Source organism: Mandrillus leucophaeus, unplaced genomic scaffold (genome assembly GCF_000951045.1).
Source record: "Mandrillus leucophaeus isolate KB7577 unplaced genomic scaffold, Mleu.le_1.0 Scaffold1291, whole genome shotgun sequence".
NCBI lineage: Eukaryota > Metazoa > Chordata > Mammalia > Primates > Cercopithecidae > Mandrillus > Mandrillus leucophaeus.
The window spans coordinates 312,976-327,452 of NW_012101245.1; the positions used below are offsets into that span (position 1 = coordinate 312,976).

Below are 14,477 nucleotides of genomic sequence, written 5' to 3' on the forward strand. Positions count from 1 at the left end.
CGACAAAGTGGTATACGATGACCTCGAGAGCGAGGAGGAGGGAGGACGATGACGCCGAGGAGACCCAGGAGTGTGAGGACAACTAGGAGGATGAGACGGAGGACGACGACGATGACTCCGATTACCCGGCGGAGTTGGAAGACGACGACGAGGACGCCAGTTGCTGCACGGAAAGCAGCTTCAGGAGCCATAGTACCTACAGCAGCACTCCAGGCTGGAATGCAATGTTGCGATCTCGGCTCACTGCAGCCTCTGCCTCTCTCAGGTTCAAGAGATTCTCCTGCTTTAGCTTTCTGAGTAGCTGGGATTACAGGTCAGTTGCTCTCCCTGGAAGGAAGAATACTCTCGGATTTCACCTTGAAGGAGGAAGAGTTCAGGCTGCCGGAACTGGACTAGCGCTTCTGAATATCCCCAGGAGAGGTCCCGTGACTTCCTCAGGAAGCTCTGCCATGCCCCCACCCAACCCTACCCCACCACAGCAGACCGCTGGAGTCCTGGGACCACCCGGGTCTGCGGCCCAAATCCTCCCTCACGAAGGGGAGGGGAGGGGTATTCCGGCGAGGAGGCATGGGAAGGGGTGCTTGGGCGGGATTGTGACATCAGATTGCCATGGTGACATGGAGCAGATCTAAACCCGAGCCTAATAAAGGTGGCATAAATAAAGGTGTCATAAAGACAGGGCGGGGCGCACGCTTATAAGGGGCACGAGGGTCTTGGGGCTGCCAGAATGGCTGCAGCTTAGTGTGCGGCGCCAGCATGTGTCATGTTCAGCTGCGTTTCTGGGGCCCATGGCCCCTCCTCAGGTGGCAACTATTGTGGCTACTAGTCAAGGAGGCTCAGCCTCTGGAGTGGGTCAAGGACCCGCTCAAGCTGACCTCTAACTCTCCTGCTACCCCTGGGGCCGCCTGAGCCCTGGTCTTCCCGCTCCTCCCGTCTCCCATGGGAATCTCCCCATGTGCCTACTCCCCTGGCAGACCCGGGGGACTTTGATTACCTGGGGCCCTCTGCTTCCTGGCAGATGTCAGCCCCACCCCAGGAATCGACTGAAAATGTGGTGCCATACCTGGACACGGATTCAGCTGGAGAGCTGCTCCTGGGGTCAGAGCAGTTCTCCGCTGCACACCAGGATTTAAATGACAAGCTGACTCCGCAAGAAAGGCTCCCAGAGGTGGTTCCAATGCTGAACGGGGATCAGAACCAGACCCTAGTTCAGCCTCCTCCCCTCAAAAGTAAGTTTCAAACTGCAGATCTTGATCGGGCTGCAGGTCATCAGGCAGATGAAATACTTGTTCCACTAGACAGTAAGGTTTCAAAACCAACCAAATTTATTGTTTTGCCCAAGAACCTGAAGAAAGATCTAGCTCAGTGTTGGAGCCTTGCTAAGATTGTTGGAATTCCACACCAATTATCCAAACTTCAGCATCAGAAACAGATTTTGCAGGCTGAATACTGGAGTATAGACACACTGTATCCCGGCAGCTGCCTCCAGAACTCGGGGTTAACTTGGATGAGCCCCCAGGGCTCCCTGAGCAAGTTGGACTTTCTCAATTCCATCTAGAGTCTGAAACTCAAAATCCAGAGACCCTTGAAGACATCCAGTCCTCTTCACTCCAGCAAGAAGCCCCAGCCCAGCTTCCACAGCTCCCTGAGGAGGAAGAACCTTCTTCAACCCAGCAGGGGGCCCCCAGCTGGGCCTCCAGAGTACTCTATGGAGAGTCAAGCTCAAACTCTACCGAATCATGAGGTGACAGTTCAACCTCCAGGTGAGGATCAAGCTCATTATAACTTGCCCAACATTACAGTTAAACCTGCAGATGTGGAGGTTACCATAACTTCAGAACCTACCAATGAGACAGAATCTTCCCAAGCCCAGCTGGAGGCCCCAATTCAGCTTCCAGAGGAGGTGGAACATTCTGCGACCCAACAGGAGGCCCCAACTGAGCCTCCAGGTCCCCCTGTGGAGCGTGAACTTTCCATCAGTGAGCAGGAGCAGCCAGCTCAGCCTTCTGAGTCTTCTGGGGAGGTTGAATCTTCTCAGACCCAGCAGGAGACCTCAGCTTAGCCTCCAGAAGGGATGGAACCTTCTGCAAACCAAGAGGAAGCCCCAACTGAACCTCCAGGTCCTCCTATAGAGCCTGAACTTTCCCCCAGTGGGCAGGAGCAGCCAGCTCAGCCTTCTGAGTCTTCTGGGTAAGTTGAATCTTCTCAGACCCAGCAGGAGACCCAGCTCAGCCTCCAGAACATCATGAAGTCACAGTTTCGATTCCAGGTCACCATGAAACTCAGCATTCAGATTTGCCCAATGTCTCTGTTAAGCCTCCAGACATGCAGCTCACCATGGGAACAGAGCCTAGTGCAGAGGTGGGAACTTCTACAGTCCACCAGGAGGCTACAGCTCAGCTCTCAGGGCCAGGTAATGATGTAGAACCTCCTGTTATCCAGCATGGGGGCCCACCTCTGCCTCCAGAGTCATTGGAAGAGGCTTTACCTTTAGCAATTCAACAAGAGACTTCAGTTCAATTTCCAGAACCTATTAATAATGCAAATCCCTCTCCAACCCAGCAGAAGGATGCAGCTGAGCATCCACAGACTGCTGAGGAGGGTCCAGCTCAGACTCCAGAGCTCCCTAATGTAGTTGTAGCCCAACCTCCAGAGCATTCAAACCTGACTCAAGCCACAGTTCAACCTTTGGACCTAGGGCTTACCATCACTCCAGAATCCACAACAGAGGTTGAACTTTCTCCTACCATGCAGGAGACCCCAACTCAGCCTCCTAAAATAGTTGTACCCCAACTTCCAGTATATCAAGAGGTAACAATTCCAACACCAGGTCAGGATCAAGCTCAGCATCCAATGTCACCCAGCGTTACAGTTCAACCTTTGGACCTGGGACTTACCATCACTCCAGAACCCACTACGGAGGTTGGACATTCTACACCCCTGAAGAAGACTCTAGTTTCTCCAAAGCACCCTAAGGTGACACTTCCACATCCAGACCAGGTTCAGACTCAGCATTCAAACCTGACTCAAGCCACAGTTCCACCTTTGGATCTGGGGCTTACCATCACTCCAGAATCCATGACAGACTTTGAACCTTCTACAGCCCTGACGACTACAGCTCCTCCTCCAAAACACCTGAGGCGACACTTCCACCTTCAGACAAGGGTCAGGCTCAGCATTCACACCTGACTTAAGTCACAGTTCCACCTCTGGACCTGGAGCTTACCATAACTACAGAACCTACTGCAGAGGTTAAACTGCCTCCAACCATGGAGAAGACCTCAACTCAGCCTCCAGACCTGGGGCTTGCCATCACTCCAGAGCCCACTACAGAGATTGGACATTCTATAGCCCTGGAGAAGACTACAGTTCCTCGTCCAGACCAGGTTCAGACTCTGCATCGAAAACTGACTGAAGTCACAGGTCCACCTACTGAACTAGAACCTACTCAGGATTCATTGGTTCAGTCTGAAAGTTATGCCCAAAATAAGGCTTTAACTGCACCAGAGGAACAGAAGGCCTCCACAAGCACCAACATATGTGAGCTCTGTACCTGTGGAGATGAGACGCTGTCGTGTATTGATCTCAGCCCGAAACAGAGGCTCCGCCAAATGCCTGTGCCAGAGCCCAACACCTACAATGGCACCTTCACCATCTTAAATTTCCAAGGAAATGATATTTCTTACATTGATGGAAATGTATGGAAAGCATACAAGAAATTAATTGTCAATGAAAATTATTTGATTGAATTACATAAGGATTCATTGAAGGCCTGCTATCCCTCCAGTATTTAGATTTATCCTGCAATAAAATACAGTCTATTGAAAGACATACATTTGAACCACTACCATTTTTGCAGTTTATAAATCTTGGTTGCAATTTACTTACAGAACTGAGCTTTGGAACATTTCAGGCCTGGCACGGAATGCAGTTTTTACACAAGTTAATTCTCAATCGCAATCCTCTGACAACTGTTGAAGATCCATATCTCTTTAAACTGCCAGCATTAAAATATCTAGACATGGGAACAACACATGTCCCATTTACAACAATTAAGAACATTCTCATGATGACTGGAGAAACTGATCTTACCTAGCCATGTGGTCTGCTGCCTCTGCCAATTTAAAAATAGCATTAAGGCTCTCTGCAAGACAGTCAAGCTGCACTGCAACAGTGCATGTCTGACAAACACCATACATTGTCCTGAAGAAGCATCTGTAGGGAATCCAGAAGGAACGTTCATGAAGGTGTTACAAGCCCCGAAGAAGCACACGAGCACTGAGCTAACTATTGAGCTGGAGACGGCCTCAGACAGCAATGGCATCAACTTGTCAGTCTTTGGGAGTGGACAGCTAGACACCAATGACGTGAGGGATGTTATCAGTGCACTAAGTTACATCTTGCCTTATTTCTGAGCGGTAAATCTAGATGTGAAATCAATGTTGTTACCGTTCATTAAACTGCTTTCTTCAAATGTGCAAGATGGAGATAGGCCCCTGGGTATTTTGAAAAACAATACAAAGAGCCCCTCTCTTCAACCTGTATCCAACAACTCAACTTATGAAAATAAATTGAGAAAGCTGTATTTGCTGGAAAATATGTTAGATGCAGAAATACAAGAAAAAATCGATGTAGTTAAAAGGGAAGAAAAAACTGCCATGCTTATGCAGTCCAGCTTTCTAGGACAATTTTAAATGCCAAATATTTGAAAAGAAATTAGAAACTATCCAGCTACAGGAAAACAGCCTGGCAAAGATTCAAAGCATAGGCAAAAACCTGCAGAGAGTGAACAGACTCCTCATGGGCCCAAAGAGCATCCAGAAAAGGCACTTCGAAGAGGTGGGAAAGCAGAGCATCAGGAGGGAAGATGGGCCCAGACATTTGCAGAGAACACTGCCAAAGAAAAAAGGCTCGGGAGTCCAACCCAAGGGAGCTGAAACAGCCTCACATAGAGCAGGGGTCTGAGAAGTTAGTGGGAAACACCGACTACACCAAGCCTTCGTTCACCCAAGAGCAGTCTCCTTTATGTTGAAACTGTTCTCCATGGGCGTGCCTTCTGCCTCCACCTCTGCAAAAGCCCTACCTCAGGTCAGAGACAGATCGAAAGACTTAATCTACACCATTTTCATTTTAGAAAATGCAAAGGCTAGAGTTAAAAATATGAAGACTGCTAAACCAATCGTACATTCCAGAAAAAAATACCACTTTCATAAAACTCGCTCCCGCATGGCTCACAGAACACCCAAGGCCAAAAAAGAGTCCAAACTTCAGAAAGAAAAGTTATCTCGATAGACTGAGGCTCACAAAGAGGCCTCCGTTCTCTGCAGCGAAGAGCCTATGCATTTCCCTTCACAGGGGGCTTTTTCATCTTTAGGAGACCCAAGCCCTCAGGAAAATCCTCTTCCGGAAGTATTTGCTCCTTCAGAACGTTTTATAGAAAACACTAATGTAAAAAACACAACTGCAAGAAATGCCTTTGAAGAAAACATTTTTATGGAAAACACTAGTATGCCAGAAGGCACCATCTCTGAAAACACAAACTACAATCCTCCTCCTGAGACAGATTCTGCTGGGACTGCGTTCAACTTAGGGCCAACTATTACACAAACTGAGACAAAATGGGAATACAACAATGTGGGCACCGACCTGTCCCCCGAGCCCCAAAGCTTCAATTACTCATTGCTCTCATCTCCAGGTGATCAGTTTGAAATTCAGCTAACCCAGCAGCTGCGGTCCCTCATCCCCAACAACAATGTGCGCAGGCTCATTTCTCATGTTATCCGGACCTTGAAGATGGACTGCTCTGAGACCCACGTGCAATTGACCTGTGCCAAGTTCATCTCCAGGACAGGCCTCCTGATGAAGCTTCTCAGTGAGCAGCAAGAAGTAAAGGTGTCCAAGGCAGAATGGATACGGACCAGTGGAAAACTGAGAACTGTATCAACGAGAGCGCGGAAGCCCAGAATGAACAGAAACAGCAAAAGTCGAGTGAGCTCACAATAGAAGTTCCAGGATATGGCTATAACGACAAACTCATCTTGGCAATATTTGTGACTGAAATACTAACGACTTTAATTCTAGTTTTCTGCCTCATTGAGATTTATTCTCACCGAAGGTCATCACAAGAAGATGAAGGATTCTCAAGGGGCATTTTCAGATTTCTGCCATAGAGGAGATGCTGTTCGCGAAGTGAGACTCAGGTTGGATCTTTCTCACTCAGACAGCCGCTCTGGCTTAAAGATATGTACAAACCTCTCAATGCCACAAGAATAAATACCAGGCATGGAAGCTGCACAAGAAGTCATCTAATGAGGACTAGATCCTCAACAGGGACCCTAGGGACAGCGAAGCCCCAACAAAGAAGGGGGAGGAGAGTGAAGCCCTGCCATAGGAGGAGAACCCAGAGTGACCCCAGTCCGCCTCAGGCCTCCTGCAAAAATACGTAGCATAAACAACAAGGGCCATCAGAAAGAAAAGCGGGACTGAAGCCAGCAGCCCACACGTCCACAGGGGCAGCGGGCAGAGGAAGCACAGGGCCATCATTCCCTCCCTTGTTTCCCAGTATAATTAGTCACCCAGACCTGAAAACATATCCTCAGGGGGTGGAGATTTTACAATACCATTGTTCTTGGTGGAAAAAAAAATCATTAGTTTATTATATATTGTGCACTGACAGTGATACAGTAGACTTCTTGATCATCTTGAGAAGTCTACAAGACACTAGAAGAATAATCTACTTGTTCAGTTATCTTAACTTTCAATGTATCTGTTTTGTCTTTTTGTCTTAATTTTATGCATAGAACTGCAGTGATTCTAACTAAAGTGAATAATAATTCAAGAAGCTTAGGCTCTATTAAAAACACACAGTCATGAATTCTCTATTTAACATGCCTCAATATAGGAATTTAGTCAAAAGTAAATATTTTCCACCTTTCCTGTGGTTCTGCCATTTCCAAATTCTTCCTCGTAAGTGCTCTCAATTTTGTTGTGTTGCTGTTTTTAGAAAAAATTATCACCACAGCCCTGTTTAAACTTAGGTAATGGCTCCCTAAAGCTCCCATGTTAACGTCTGAATTTCTGACATGATGCCTCCAATTTCACTCCAAATTCTTTTCTTTTTTTTTTGAGACGGAGTCTCGCTCTGTCACCCAGGCTAGAGTGCAGTGGCGCGATCTCGGCTTACTGCAAACTCCGCCTCCCGGGTTCACGCCATTCTCCTGCCTCAGCCTCCCAAATAGCTGGACTACAGGCACCCACCACTAAGCCCAGCTAATTTCTTTTTGTATTTTTAGTAGAGATGGGGTTTCACCGTGTTAGCCAGGATGGTCTCGATCTCCTGACCTTGTGATCCGCCGGCCTCGGCCTCCCAAAGTGCTGGGATTACAGGCTTGAGCCACCGCGCCCGGCCCAAATTCTTATCTCACTAATTTTTGTCATACATTTTATGTTCCTTCCAAATCCTCTTTATCTCCCAAAACTCAGTTCCTCCTCTGCCTTTGCATGTGGTCTATATGGAATGCCCAACTTTTTTTTGGATAGTGATAGGCCTTGCTCTACTGGCCAGGCTGGAGTGCAGTGGTGTGATCATAACTCACTGTAACCTCAAACTCCTGGCAAGCGATCCTCCTGCCTTGGCCTCCCAAAGTGCTCTGATTACAGATGTGAGACACTGCGCCCAGCCCACCTCTTTCCCACAGAATGTATCCTCCTTGTTCCTCAAGGTCAGTAAATATGCTTCCTCCTCTCTAGTCTTTTCTGGTTTTCTCCAGAAGCCAGGATCAGGAGTCACTATACCTCCTCTGTTTTCTCCAAGCATCTTATTAATAGATCTTTCATAGAATTCATTGCACTGTATGATATGCATTCAATTATATTGTATTATAGTGTTATATTACTGCATCTTTTTCTCCATAATGTAAATTTCTTAAGGATAATTTCCTTTATTCATTTTATGTCCAACATTATATTTCTTGTCATGTAATAAGCAATAAAATTTTGGTGACTTGAATGATGTGAGAAAACAAGAAGAAAAAACAGACTTGAGGAATACACAGGTGTATGCCTTATTTTTCATTCTGCATAACCTCTGCCTGTATTTTATTGATAACCTTGGCCTTGAATATGTCTCAGATTTCGGAGTAGGGTGTAGCAAATTAATCATCGAATTGCTTGTTTATACCATTCAATTTGATCATCACAATTTAGGTCTCTAGCAAGAAGAAAAAGAAGACTTTCACATAGGTGACAAATAGGATACAAATAGGATTTGTTAATAATAGGAATCTGTTAAAAACAAGGTAATTTTTATTGTTTTGTGATAATAACAAAGTAAAAGAAATTGTGTTCCTAGGGTTTACTTATAAATTAAACACACTATTACCACTTTATTTTCCAATTTCATCTCTTTAAGAAAAAAAAAGTATTACTTTAAAATGATCTATGAGTACAATTTTATATGGAAAGGGCAATAACTACTTTCAATGCAAATAGAAGTTTATCATTGCAAGGGCAGCTGTAAAAAAGACTTTTAATTCACAACAGGGTGTGTGACATAGGCCTGTAATACGGGGCCAATGTCTCTAAGAAGTTGAAAATACAGTATTACAAAATCAGAAAACAAGCAACAAAACAAAAGTGTCTGTCTTCTCTTCTTTGTCCAATATGTTTGGGTGTTAGTATTGAAGGAGATCTATAACAAGTGCAAATGATGTGTGAAATGAATCAGCTCTGCCCAGCATATACACAGAGACTATAAAGCTACTTATGTAAATATAGCTCTGCAGTGTTAATTGCTGCAGGACTTAGACAGGTATGGCAGAAAGATGGCCTGATTTAGATGACCTAGACACTGATGTCACACTAAACTCTCGGAATTGGCTTCTTGGCTTTCCTCCCTGACAAGTGACTGAAATGGGGGTAGGGTTGAATTTTATGAAGATGTGACACCCCACCACACACACACAATTATTGTATTTCCTTCTTCCTGCCTGTGTTATGGCCTGCTAATGATATACTTTACTTGAATGAACTCATGTGCTCCAAATTTCCTATGGGATAGGGATTGATAATATTCACCATTTTAAGGAAATTACGGCTTGAAAAAACTAAATAATGTGGCAAGAAAGCTAGTAAGTTGCAAAGTCAGGAATGGTCCCAGGATTCTGTCTCTGGAGACTGCCCCTTCCACCCCATCACACATGGCCGCTGATCATCGAGACAGGTTTCCATGATGCACAGGATGGTGGGTGCAGTGGGGAGACAAGACATGTTTACTACACTCACATCTGTCATTTACCAGCAAATCAACCATGGAAAGCACCAGGGTTCTTAAATAAATGACCCCTGCTGGGACTCACCTTAGATAGCGGATATGTTCCAAGCAGCCTTGGCTCACACCCAGGCTTGGGGCCCCTGTGGAGACTGCGCATCTGCTCATTTGATGTAGCAGAGCCTCCCAGCATATGCAGTGGGCATGGCCTGCAGAGCGCATTTTTCTCATTCCACAGAGCGTCGATTTTAAGACAGATCACCCTGAATTGCCCTTAAAGCTGAGGACAACCTGTCCATCCACTCACACATCACATAAGAGACAGAAACTTCATTCTCTCTCACTCTCTGTGGGTGTGTGAAGACATTTCCGTTCCCTCTCTCCCCCGCCAAGGGACCTGCTCAGCACTTTCCTGTTTGCTTTTTCCTCCTGGGCAGTGCCCGTCCTCCTTGCCTGATTCAGATCCTTCCCTCCTACTGCTGTCCAAAATTTATTGCTCAGCTAAGTATCAAAAAAGAGGAAATACAAAAATACTGAAGGCTACTACGTGCTAGGTAATTTCACATTCTTTATTGGAGAAAACCAAATTTTTCAGAGCTTGTTTCTTGACGGTGTCACACCGTGAACTAACGGCAAATCCAAACCGGACTTTGGGCCAAGATAACCCCAAACCCGCTCATTTTCCTCAATCCCATCAGAGAACACCCTAAAGAAGGCGATTTATTTTTAAACAACTGAAACATCTATAGGTCACATTTATTATTTCCCATTAAAAATGAAAAGGATTCTATTAAATCCAATAAGGGAGAAATAAATATTTCTTCAATTTAGGTTTTTTCCTTTTATGGAATAAAATAATACGCGTTAGGTGTCACTGCTTTTTAGCCACTCATACATTACCATTTGGAATTATTTAGTATTTACAACCCCAAGTTGGTTCTCTAATCTATTTCTCATCTTTGTGTGGTAATTTTACAAAATGTCCTCTTCATTTTTGAAGACAAAGAAACGTGAAACGTTCACGATCAAATGATTCCCCGTGTTGTATTAGATGAACCCGAAGCAAAGCCTCCGGAGGGCGCTGGAGAGGCCGCAATTCCAGACACCGCCGCAGTCTGGAGACACCACTGAGCGACTGTCCGCTAAGCTAGAAGCGGATGTGGCATTTCGAAGTAGCACGAAATGCAACCGGCTAGGAAAGAGGACTTTCCGTCGCACGGCGGCTGCGTCGCCTGGACAGAGACGCCGAACCGGAAGAGCTAGCAGGAACACCGCCCGCCGCTGGGAGGTATCCGGAAGCGCGGCAGAGCGGGGGACTACATTTCCCATAAGCCCGCGGGGCAGGGCGAGGGGCGGGCGTCGGGAACATTACCGGACAGGCCTTGCCCGGCAATACCAAGGTAAATGCCGGCGCCGCGGCTCCGAGGGAAGAGTAACTTACGATCTGCGCCTAGATTTTTACTAGTAACCCTCCTAACCCATCCCCGAACTGACAAAAACGACTCTTCCATCCCGGAGACTTTGAGATTTCCGGGCCCCAGGACTCCACCCCTCACAACCTAGTCAGTCCCCCCACCAACAATGGGCCTGGGGCACTTCCCAAATGCCTAAGGACGCTGGGGGTTGCGCTAGTAAGTTGAAGGCCCAGAGTACCCCCTATCTAGGATTGACGACCCATACTGTTATTGGCCCCTCCCTCCACGCCCAGTATCCTATTTTTAATTTTTTTTTTTTAAATTATTAGTTTCTTAAATAGAGCCAGGGTCTCGCCATATTGCCCAGGCTCGTCTTGAACTCCTGGCCTCAAGCGATCCTCCCCACTCGGCCTCTCAAAGTGTCGAGATTACAGGCGTGAGCCACTGTGCCCGGCGGTCCCCAAGCCCAGTTTCCTATTAAATCCGGCGGGAGGTGCCTGGCTCCCTGGGGCTGGGTGGAAAGGGTAGTAGAGGTAGTAGAGGGGAAGTTGCCCTCCGTCCCAGCCCAGTTTAGGAGCCGACGACCTCCCTTCTCCTTAGGCTGCTCCTCGGACGTTCTTGGCTCAGGGCGGCGAAAACTGTCGAAGACCTGCGGGCCAAGGACTGCTGAGCACCTCCATCCAAGGTCCCCAATGCTTTTCTCCATCTACCCTTTAGAGTGGTGTCACGATTGCCACTGGAGAGGGGAAGTGACTTGCTCTAGGTCACATAATTTAAATGGCAGTACTGGAGTTTCGCACAGAACCTGTCTCGACTTAAAGCCCTTTGCTTAGGCCCCATTACCTTCCTCAAACCTTAATTTAGGAGAGTGCAGGCGCTGGGGACCGCAGAGTCATTTTTGTTGCCCAGCGGTGCCGTCGAGTGCAGCTTTGGGCCCAGGCGCAGAACCCAACCGCGCATCCCCAGCAGGCACTTCGTCCACCCGGCTGCCAGAGCGGACACATAGGTCCGGCCTCGGTTTCCCCCTTCTGAACAAAAGCGCGCACAGGGTGCTCCCCGCACCGAGCCGGGACTGTGGCCCCCTGGAAGGTTCTCTCTCCTCCTTTCCTCGCTTCCCGGACCCTCCTCTGGGGACAGACGGACCGCGCGCGTCCTCGCCGCGGCGGCGGGTCGAGTGGGTGGGGTTTGCTGCACTGCCGCTGCGGCGGCGGCGACGCCAGTGGATCCTCCGGTGACTCTGGGGCGGGGCTGTGGGGAGGGCACGGACTGACAGACGGACTCCGGCGGAATGGGGGGTGTGGCTGTTCCGCCAGGGTCCCCAGGGTGGGAGAGCGGCTCCGCGGCCACCGGTGCCCGGACCCCCTCTGTCTGCTAGACATGCTCTTCCTCTCGGTGAGTTGTTTTGCTGTCGTCGCGGGCCGGATTCGTGGCCTTAGTCACGCCCCGGGGGAGGAGGAAGGAGCCTGGCCGCTTCGATCCGTGTGGCCTGGATAGGGCAGGGCAAAGGGGAACAAACTGACCCGCTACGCTCTCCGGCCTCCTCCCTTTGGGGCATGTTGATCCGCGGCTGCGCTCCATGTTCCAGTTTCATGCAGGCTCTTGGGAAAGCTGGTGCTGCTGCTGCCTGATTCCCGCCGACAGACCTTGGGACCGGGGCCGACTCTGGCAGCTGGAGATGGCGGACACGAGATCTGTGCACGAGACCAGGTTTGAGGCGGCAGTGAAGGTGATCCAGAGTTTGCCGAAGAATGGTACGTGCGCTGGGCCCCGGCTGGAGACGCCTCCTGCAGAGAGCCCCGAAGCCCCAGCTTACCTCTTTTCACTTTTTGGTTCTAGTGTTGTTTATTTAGCCTACTTTTTTTTCCGTGTAGGAGCCATGTAGTGGAAGGGGAGCTATTGAATATTAATTAATTAACTTTTGATCTTCCAAACCGGAGAAAAATATAATATCCAGATTTTAAGTAGTTCATATTGTTGAAAACAGAAGTCTTGTCACTTAATGACTGCGGATTTGGGTATACTAAAAAAAAAAAAAAAATCCGGGCCAGGCGGGGTGGCTCACGCCTGTAATTCCAGCACTTTGGGAGGCCGAGGTGGGTGGATCACCTGAGGTCAGGAGTTCAGGACCAGCCTGACCAATATGGTGAAACCCCGTTTCTACTAAAAAATACGAAAATTAGTCGGGCGTGGTGGTGTGCGCCTGTAGTCCCAGCTACTCGGGAGGCTGAGACAGGAGAATTGCTTGAACCCAGGAGGCAGAGGCTGCAGTGACCCGATATCGTGCCACTGCACTCCAGCCTGGGCGAGAGAGCAGACTCCGTATCAAAAAAAAAAAAAAAAAAAAAAAGCCAAAAAAACAGAAACAGAATTCTAGGCTGGGGTGCCTAATGCCACACACTCATAGTGTCTACCAGCTGAAGCCTTTTGAAAACTTTTGATATGAAGGGACAGAAAAGAAAGAATATAGTCAGTTGTGAAATACTTACTCTTTATTTTAATAAATATATATTTTCTACCTTTTTATTTGCTATTCCATTCTATATGGTTCTCTTTTTTATATTCATATTGGACCTTCTTTCCAGCTTGTGAGAAAAAAGTCATTCCAGTTGCTGAACTCTTTCTTGTATTTAATGTGTTATTTCTCTGGCTGCTTTTTAGATTTCTTTTCTATCTTCGGTTTTCAGCAATTTGACTAGTAGGTGTGGTTTTTCTTCATATTAACCCTGTTAACGATTTGCAGAGCTTTTTGAATTTGTAATTTTATATCATAGACCAATGTGAAGTTTTTGGCTACTAGTTAAATATTTTTCTCTGTTCTAAATGCAGTCTTAGAGAGGAAGGCGTACTTTTCAATTCGTATCTTTCTACATTATATGAATTATGTTTCACAATAAACATATTTATTTATTTAGAGATGGAGTTTCGCTCTTGTTGCCCAGGCTGGAGTGCAATGGTGCAATCTCAGCTCACCGCAACCCCCACCTCCCGGGTTCAAACGATTCTTCTACCTCAGCCTCCCGAGTAGCTGGGATTACACGCATGCGTCACCATGCCCGGCTAATTTTGTATTTTTAGTAGAGACGGGGTTTCTCCATGTTGGTCAGGCTGGTCTCGAACTCTCAAGCTCAGGTGATCCGCCCGCCTAGGCCTCCCAAAGTGCTGGGATTACAGGTGTGAGCCACCGCGCCTGGCCCAATAAACATATTTAGAAAGTAATGTTAGGTACTACTACTGTGCCACAATTGTAAAGCTAGCTGAATACAACAATAATACCATAGTATTTAATATCATGGTTTCTGTTTTCATTAATTATCATCTGGCTAGGTAACGAATATTCAACGCAAATCATTCAATAAAAATTAATTAAATGCAGATTCAGGAAGTTTTTAAAACAAATACACATAAAATAGTGTTCCATTTGTAATTTCTTTCCTTCTACGGTATTGTCTGAACCTTTTGTAATTTCAGACATTCTATTGGAGGAGGACATACGGGGAACTGAAAGATAAGAAAGAATAAACAAAATATAAAGAAATAACATATAAATTTGTTTAGGTATTGATTTTTTAAGTCCCTGATTATTAGAGTTTATAGAAAGGTATGATTCTAAGAGCTTTATGTAAGTAGTATGAGTATGTTTACACTTCTCCTAAAGCACACGTTTTTATAGTTTTTTGAAAACTGGTAAAGCTAGACTGATGTCTCTAGGCCACTATCCCTGTTGACATTCCTTATTAGGAAACCGGTATAAAGTACACTTTGTATTTACATAACATTTAAGAAGGTATTGCAAA

The 14,477-nt window shown here is 46.8% G+C and overlaps 1 protein-coding gene and 1 pseudogene across 7 annotated transcripts in view; both read left to right on the forward strand.

Annotated features, from left to right (window-relative positions):
- The first annotated feature begins 679 nt into the window (after positions 1 to 679).
- On the forward strand, positions 680 to 6,627 carry LOC105533875 (annotated as a pseudogene). The gene is made up of 5 exons (XR_001005184.1): positions 680 to 1,168; positions 1,307 to 2,052; positions 2,223 to 4,475; positions 4,738 to 6,149; positions 6,344 to 6,627. The product of XR_001005184.1 is annotated as a leucine-rich repeat-containing protein 37A3-like (transcript).
- A 3,960-nt stretch (positions 6,628 to 10,587) lies between these two features.
- Positions 10,588 to 14,477, forward strand: part of ACBD5 (acyl-CoA binding domain containing 5) — a 55,935-nt gene continuing 52,045 nt past the window's right edge. For 2 of the 6 annotated variants that reach the window (XM_011972453.1, XM_011972455.1), the window contains exons 1-2: positions 10,588 to 10,668; positions 12,269 to 12,434. In XM_011972453.1, coding sequence (XP_011827843.1) covers positions 12,359 to 12,434 — 76 coding nt within the window. In that variant the 5' untranslated portion in view covers positions 10,588 to 10,668; positions 12,269 to 12,358. Of the gene's footprint in view, positions 10,669 to 11,872; positions 12,435 to 14,477 lie in introns of those variants that run through there. The other 4 variants (XM_011972454.1, XM_011972457.1, XM_011972456.1 and 1 more) reach the window with 3 other exon arrangements.